Below are 8316 nucleotides of genomic sequence, written 5' to 3' on the forward strand. Positions count from 1 at the left end.
CTCGGTGCTCCACGATTATAATATGTTTATGAGTTATATAAAAATATATAATCTCTCTACTAAGTGGGTTACTATGTGATCTGTGTATTATAACACCATCCAACACCTACCTCACTGCTGAACGCAATGCTTAATCCAAGGGGCAAATACATAGAGTCTGTAAAAAATCTCACATTGAAGTGAACTTGCACACTTGTGTTTGAAGCGAACTTTCATAATAATTTTTGAGAAATAGTCTAATAATTATTGAATAAATTCACAAAATATTTTCGGAACCGATTTCCTTGAATCACGTAGATGTGTATTTATACTCCGATGTACAAAATCGGTTTAGTTTTGCCCAGGGCTGTAGAGAGCAATTTCGGGCCCGGGGGGTCGCTTTTCAAATTGTAGGTACAGAAAGCCCGCCGAATCAGATATTTCTGTGTGAACATCGACAGCTGCAAATGCTTTAAAATATCGGCCACTTTTCCCTTTCGGTTGGAATTACGCTGGTGGCAGTTGATTTGGCTACTTTTAAAGATTTCGCTAACTTGTCATGCAAGTAGTTCGGATTCAGGCGCGAGCAAAATTTCGCTGTGTTGCTCCCCTTGCTTGGACGACACTTTTATACAGGAAGAGCAAATGTCAAAATCAGTTTTCCAGTTTTTTTAAATATCGTGCAAAGAAATACGCCAACCTTAAGTCAACCAAATTTTGAACGTAAATTCTTTAAAGTATTTGTGCAAATTTTTTAGTGATTTTATACAGGGGGTCCGATTTACCAAAAAATATTTTTTATCCAGGTGTCGGTATTGTATGGATTTGCTTTGATCTTTGTCTAGTTTCCCATAGAAGTGATTAACGAATAAACACATTCGGCCAAGTCGGTGCACTACAACATTGCCACCATCTGAAAATACAGCTACTCATTTGCTCGACAGTGTAGCTGGCTTTCTTCGGTTTCGGAGAAAACTGATTTCGCGAGATCCTCATTTATATATTCGGTACAATATTATTAAAAACATCTTACAACTATAATCAAAAGGAACATTAAATATAGGTAGAATTTAAAAGAGGAAATAAAAAAATAATCAAGCAGCAAACGCGAAAAAATGATAAATAGATGAAATGAAACAAAACGAGAAAGCTGAAAAGCGACATTTAAAATAGTGGAAAATGATTGAAAACACGCAAATAGTCAAAAAGCTATTAAAAATAAAAAAATCCTAAGCGGAGAAATAATAGAAAATGAACAAAATTAAGATAATGAATAAGTTGAAATTTGAAAGTTTGCAAAAAAAATATAAATAGCAACATAAAACAGATAGAATAAATGGACCAACAAAACTAGATGCAGGGAATGAAAACGAAAATTAGGAAAATTGATGATATAGAAATATATTGCAAACTTATTAAAATAATGCAAAATGGGTAAGCGACAAAATGAAAAATAAAATATCATAAGCAAGAAAAACAGGAGAAACGACAAAAAAAAAGAAAAATGTACAACAAAAATGCTACAAAGAAGTAAACGAATACAGAAATAAACAATATGGATCCACTGAGTTAGATGTAGAAATATCAGTAGCGTCTGGCTCAAATGGCTAAATAAATTTATTGAAAAATCTGAAAATACTAAAATAAATTTATTGAAAAATCTGAAAATATGCAACAAAATCGTGGATTAAAATTTTGTGAAATAAATTCAATTAAAATATTGAAATCAATTGAACAAACGGATGAAAAAAAAAACAAGTAGAACTATTAAGAAAACGCAAAAATTGAAAAAAAAAAACATGAAAAGATAAAAAGAACCGAAAAAATGAGACGAAAGACGAAAATGGACGAATTTAAAAAAAAACAACAGGAAGAAGCAACAAATAAGGAACAAAATACATACAACAATGGAAAATAAGAATATATGAAAAAATAGAAAATGAAAAAACTTCGACGAAATGGAAAAGAAACTTAAAAAATGCAGAAAATTGAAATATGAAACAATAGAACAAGAGAAAAAAATTGGAATGAATTGAAACACTATATTCAATGAAGAATCTGCAATACTTTTTATCGATATAAACTCTAAAAAAATATCAGTGTTATCCCTAAGGTAACTTAAATTTTTAATCAATATAATTGGATTAATTATTAATATATTAATGTAAATAAATTATAAAAGTTAATTAAATTTTAATACCACCACAGTAATTTTTTTATATAAATTTTAAATTTTATCATTCTTTTTAATTTATAAATAATAAAAATAAAGATCAATAGGGTCTTCTCGTCCTTTAATTTTATTTAAACTTTTTAATAAAATAAATTTTTCTATAAAATTTAAAAAAAAGACAATATATATCTCATTCAACCATTCATACAAGCTTTCAATTAAAATACTGTTGATTATGCTACCTTCGCACAGTCAAAATACTGCGGCCCTTCAAAAAATTCAGTGGGCAGGTTTTTAATTAAATTCAAAAAGATATGTTTTTGATAAACATATTTAATTTGCCGAATTTCTTATTTAAACCTTTCATTTATAATAATTTATAGACTTATTTTATCATAATTAATCAATGTTTTAAATTAAAATTTATATTTTAATAAATAATTTAATTTTATAAATAAATAATAATTAAAATAAAATAAATTATAATAAATTTATTAATGATTGCTATTTTTAAACTTTTTAATTTCTCCGTCGAAATGCCAAAAAATATTTAAATTGAGTAAGTTAGTTGAAGATAAAAACAAACTTTGGGGTTTTCGTATTTAAATATTTTTTAAGTAAACACGAGAAATTCTTATGAATCGTTTTCTTCGTGGATTTTCATGTTCTCTCTGTATTAGTAATGGAACTTGCGTTTCGATTTTGTCTCATCAGAATCCGACACTAATGTAGTGACAGGGCAAAGCTAGCACCCGATAGCTATCCATCTTGGCTATATTCGCTGTCCCTGTCACTAGGTTAGTGTAGGATTCTGATGAGACGAAGTCGAAACGAAAATTCCATAGCTAATTTAGTTATAGGTTTTGTGCTTTTCACGCGCAAAGATGGTTTAAAACAATTTTCTCTTTAACGGAGTTAAAAAAAGTTTTTACCCAACTCGTTCTTAACTACAGGAGAAATGTAGCGAAATCATTACTGATATGATGGTCAAACCCAAAACATTGTTTATGCACATGAACATTACAATAAGTTTCTTCTTTTAAGAAATTTTTTGGGTATATTTCATACATTTAATAAACTACTACTATTTCTTTAACTTTGTTCCGATGAAAGTAGCGAAACGCACCGGGTTACAGCTAGTAATTAATATTTAGTAAATATAAATAATGTGTAACCAGAAAACAGTTTGATTGATGCATAAATATAGTCAAGAAGGTATGCGGATTCATAAGCTGCTGTTCACAAATAATAATCATCACACTGTTCACTGATGTACAGCTTTCTTCTTATCGGTCAGCTCTGTATAGTCAAAATTGATCAGATCAAACTGCATTAATATGATAAGATAGGTGCTAAGAGATCCAGAAATCTGTACGAGAAATAATATAATCATAGTGAAACTCCAACAATTTAGTTTTGATCATGTGTTCATATACCGTATAGAACAGAATCCAATCAAAGTCGAACAAGCCACATGAAATCTTCGGAGAATGATGACTTAACTGCTGGGAAAAGATCCTCAACTCTTTGCGTACATTCCTGTCGCATGATCCGTAGCAGATGATCTTGTGAATCAGCAGTGATGTCCGTTTGCACTGCAATTGCTAAAAGATGATCAAATTGTTACAAATACTACCGAAATGTCTTACCTCTGCGTGAATCAAGCTAGAAAATACCACCAGCTGGATAATGAAAGCTATGCAAAACCCATCGTAGATCATAGTAGACCAAGTCAAGTGTAGGGTATTCTCATCCACAGTTGTCGCGTACGAGTGGATCATACCAAATATCGAAAAAACCGTAAATCCAAAACACGATGCCAGGGAAATAATGGCCTGGGCGGAGAAGCAGCGGTTGAACAGTTTGATCGTGTCACACAGTTGACCATGCAGCGTGGCAAAATCTCTAATCATTTTACAGCACTGTACTGTGTCTGTGAGCGTCTGGCGATCTTTTTCGGGAGTAGTCTGGAAGAATTTTCTAGGGAGAACAGTATTATTTGTTAGATCAAATTACTAATATGCTATAGATTGTTACATGATGATTCGGTTCAGAACATCGAAGCGGTGGCGCAAGGACAAAAGTGTCAAGCAGAAGGAACAAATGAACAATCCTTCGACAGTGGATGCTCTAACGAACGGCAGAATCATCCAGTATTCCGGAAAAATATTACTCAAATCTAGCCAAGTTTTGTTGAAGTATGCGTAGCTCGTGATTCCTAGCATAAAATACGCGACGAACAGCGAAACGTTTACCGAAATCGTATTGACAAAGTGATGCTTCTGGTGATTGATTCCGAACCCAAGCAATTTTATCTCGTCGTCAAAGCATGCTATGCTTTCAATCACAGCGAAAATAGTTCCGGCCTCCAGGCTGTTCCACGTCGGTAGTATCAGTGTAAAGATGAATGTTAACAGCAATGATCCGTAATATCCTACATTCAGAAGAACCGATTCGGAGAGATGTAGGAAAGCGGCACTGCTTCGGATGCCAACCAGAGTCAGATACAAATCCACGATCAAGGAAAGAACGTACCGAAGCTGATCGGAAAGTGTCCGTCGGTATGTGCGATTTTCGAAATCGACCGTTTCGAAGTGCACCAAGAAGATTTTCGAAGCCACATACACTGGACGAAGCGATTCGAAAAAGTTAACCACTGTGAACCAGCGCATTTTGGTTTGTGTGGTGTTTGTGTTTGTAGGAAGGTGACGTGGGAATAGTTTCTCATTAAGGGCTTAATCGTGGGGATCGACATCGGAAACAAACGAATGATATGTAATTAACAATGTCAGACACGGTCATATCGGGAGCCATTAAGTTAGAATCGGATAACAATACCATTACGGATTATTGCCCATTTGTTTAGTTTCGAATGACGTCGCAGCATATTCTTAGCGCAAATTGATGACGACATTTTACTCTTTCCAGGCGCTCCATTTCAGAAGCAGTGAGACCTTTATGTGAAGCTTTCAAAGTTCATTGTTCGTGGGGTTATGTTACGTCATATCTTGACGGTATGATTGACGGTACCAATAGGCTACTTTACAACTTTATTTTATTTTCCTTTTTTATTAACGACTTATAGTGAGTCAATCTTTTTCCTTTTTTTATTTTTAATATTGTAACGACATATAATTAGACTGGTAGGTGAAGTATTTTTCAAATATTAAGAGCCATAGTAGTCAAGGAAGGAAGTAAGAAAGTTTAGAAAAGCGTGGAGTAAGGTCAATGAACAAGCTTAGAGTTCCCAGGCTACTTAACTCTTTGTCTTCTGCAACGCAGGAGTCATGATCTTTTGGCATTAAATTCGTTGACCCTACTCCACGCTTTTCTAAACTTCAAATCCTTGCTCTTCCTTGAATACTATGGCTCCTAATATTTGAAAAATATTTCACCTTCCAGTCCCTTGCTAATTATATGTATTTACAATTTTAGTAAACGTATTTCAAGATATTGAAAGAATCGATATCGCCAGTACCGCCTTAACGCATGGGCACACTGGACCAGAGCCAGGGGCCCCGAACTGAGGATGAATATAAAATTATTCTAAAGGTTAAATCTTAAAAAATAGTCGCGCTCAATTGATTATAACTCTTTGGGGTGTGGGTAATAATGGATCGGTAGCATCTCAGAATGACACATTGCAACGTATCCTATGTGATAGACATTTAAAGAGAATCAGACCCCCACGCAGAATTATGGTAGCGATAGGAAACCATGAGCAGGATGGTATTGAACCAATTCAGATGCCAATCCAGCATTTCAATTCCAGCTTCAATTTCTTTTAAGCAATGTATAACACGTATACAAAGTTAGAAAGGCACCGAACAGGAGCGGCAAACAGAGCACGACGACAAAGCTGACACAAGGAAGCTACACAGTAAACAGATAAATCTGTATCCAAGTTTCCAGCGACTTCTGCACTTCTTGAGATCTTATGAAGTCTTGATACATTCTTGACCAGGTTTAATATTTTTCATTATGTATTCTTAGGTAAGCAGTTATGTTGTTTTGTATTAAACTCTGCCCTACCACAAAATTTTAGGCAAATGTTCATAAAATCCCAAAGACGTTTCAAACTGTTCTTGTGAAAGTGTGATTGATATTGTCTACCCAAATCAACCCTACCTTTGCCGGAAATCTGATAGAAGGCTAATGTGTGTGCCTTTGAGGACAATTTGGTGACCTATTTGTTGCGAATGTTCCCCATAACTTCGCCACGAAAAAGATTTTGATTAACATTCTTGTTTTGTGTTCCCAATCAAAGTTTGGCGTCGAGCACTCGATGTGTTTTCCATTCCGACTATTTTACGGCATTGAAATGAATTATAGCGCTCATATTAATAGGTTCGAATGATTTTTGTTTCGCTTTGAAAGCATTTTGAAACCACCTCTACGTCAACATAAAATAAGATGTGGATCATTTTTTCTTTCGAGTGATGAAAATGCTGCTTATTGCAACTACAAAAATTTATTTTCTGTCGGTCTCACACTGAGTGCCTATCACCGATACCAGAGAGTCGGCTCCAGCATCTAAACCCTGGACTTGCCATTTAACCCTTTGCGATGGGAATTTTTTTCATCGTTTATACTGTTATTTTTAGCTTTATATAGGTTTTCAGAGTCGCTGATTTTAATTCTGACGTCGAAAATAGAAAAATTCAAAATGGCGGATCCAATATGGCGACTGTGCTTGGCTGAATTTCATGTTTTTTATATTGGCCTAAAACATTTTACAAGGGGTTTTTTGGGGTCGCTGATTCTGATTCTTAGGTCGAAAATGAAAAATTTAAAATGGCGCATCCAATATGGCGACTGTGCTTGGTTAAACTTCATGTTTTTATATTGACCTAAAACGGCTTACAAATGGGTTTTCGGGGTCGCTGATTCTGATTTTGACATCAGAATCATAATCAGCTACCCCATAAACTCTCGTGTGTATAGTTTTATGGTCATAGTAACAACATTTGCAAATATCGTAGAAAATGACAGCCATTGTGTAGCCACCATTTAAAATTTTCAAGTTCTGTTATCAGAATCGTAATCAGCGACCTCAGAAATCACATAATCTATTTTTGTGCTAGTTGAGAAGCTATCCCTGTCTCTCAGAATAATTTATAGACTAACATAATAATAAACTCCATTTTAGCATATTTTGATTATATTTTTTTGCCTTTCTCATATAGAAATTTATGCAATCACTCTAAAAAACGTCAACCTAATCCCGGCCCGGAGGGCCGAGTATCATATCCCATTCGACTCAGTTCGTCGAGATCGGAAAAAGTCTGTATGTGTGTGCATGTGTGTGTGTAGGTGTGTGTGTGTATGTATGTGCGTATGTGTCAAATAATGTCACTCATTTTTCTCAGAGATGGCCAAACTTAGTCTCAAATGAAAGGTGCAACCTTCCCATCGCCTGCTATTGAATTTTGGATCGATCGGAATTCTGGTTCCGGAATTACGGGTTTCAGAGTGCGGCCACACAGAAATTTCTCATATAAACTATAGGAAAAATTAAAAATAGAATTTTTATTTTTGATGCTAAATGTGTTCAAGGTGCATGAAACGTCGAGATTTGATGCAAACTCGAAAAAAAAAATTGACGACGATTCACTTTTTTTGGATTTTGGCACATTTTTGCCTTTCTCATATAGAAAGGTTATGCAATCACTCTGAAAAACGTCAACCTAATCCCGGTCTTTTTTTTCGACTCGCATAAGGTTTCTGGATTTTAACAGGGGCGTAGTTGATGGTTTACGGAGAGGGGTTAAACCACCCCACCCCTCTACTGTTCACTCCCCTCCTTTAAAAATCTCCTTAAATCACCCCTCAGACCACCACCCCATCCAGCCCTCATACCCCTCGCTTTCAACCCCATCATCTATAAACCACCACTATATCAAAAAGCATACCAATTTAAGCTGGGGAGTCGTTCGTTCATGGGACTTTCGCCCTCCTCACATACCCACCCCCGCATGACAAAATGAGTTAGCAAGCAGATAACATTGATCTAATGCTGATTATGCTAATGGAGTATGATATTTTTTTGGTTTCAAGTGTTTCACCGTCGACACGTAGCTCATCAAGTTCGTGGCTGGCATGCCATTGTGTATAAGTGCAAAGTGTACTAAGAATGTAATGGACATTTCCACAATTATGTTGAA

General features: G+C 34.9%; 1 protein-coding gene across 1 annotated transcript; it reads right to left on the reverse strand.

Annotated features, from left to right (window-relative positions):
* Positions 1-3416: 3416 nt before the first annotated feature.
* On the reverse strand, positions 3417-4824 carry LOC131680883 (putative gustatory receptor 28b). Its single transcript, XM_058961598.1, has 4 exons — positions 4408-4824; positions 3802-4119; positions 3589-3747; positions 3417-3521 (listed from the first exon to the last, which is right to left on the reverse strand). The coding sequence occupies exons 1-4, from the start codon at positions 4822-4824 to the stop codon at positions 3417-3419; spliced, it is 999 nt and encodes a 332-aa protein (XP_058817581.1).
* Between the last annotated feature and the right edge of the window lie 3492 nt (positions 4825-8316).

This window comes from Topomyia yanbarensis, chromosome 2 (assembly GCF_030247195.1).
Source record: "Topomyia yanbarensis strain Yona2022 chromosome 2, ASM3024719v1, whole genome shotgun sequence".
NCBI lineage: Eukaryota > Metazoa > Arthropoda > Insecta > Diptera > Culicidae > Topomyia > Topomyia yanbarensis.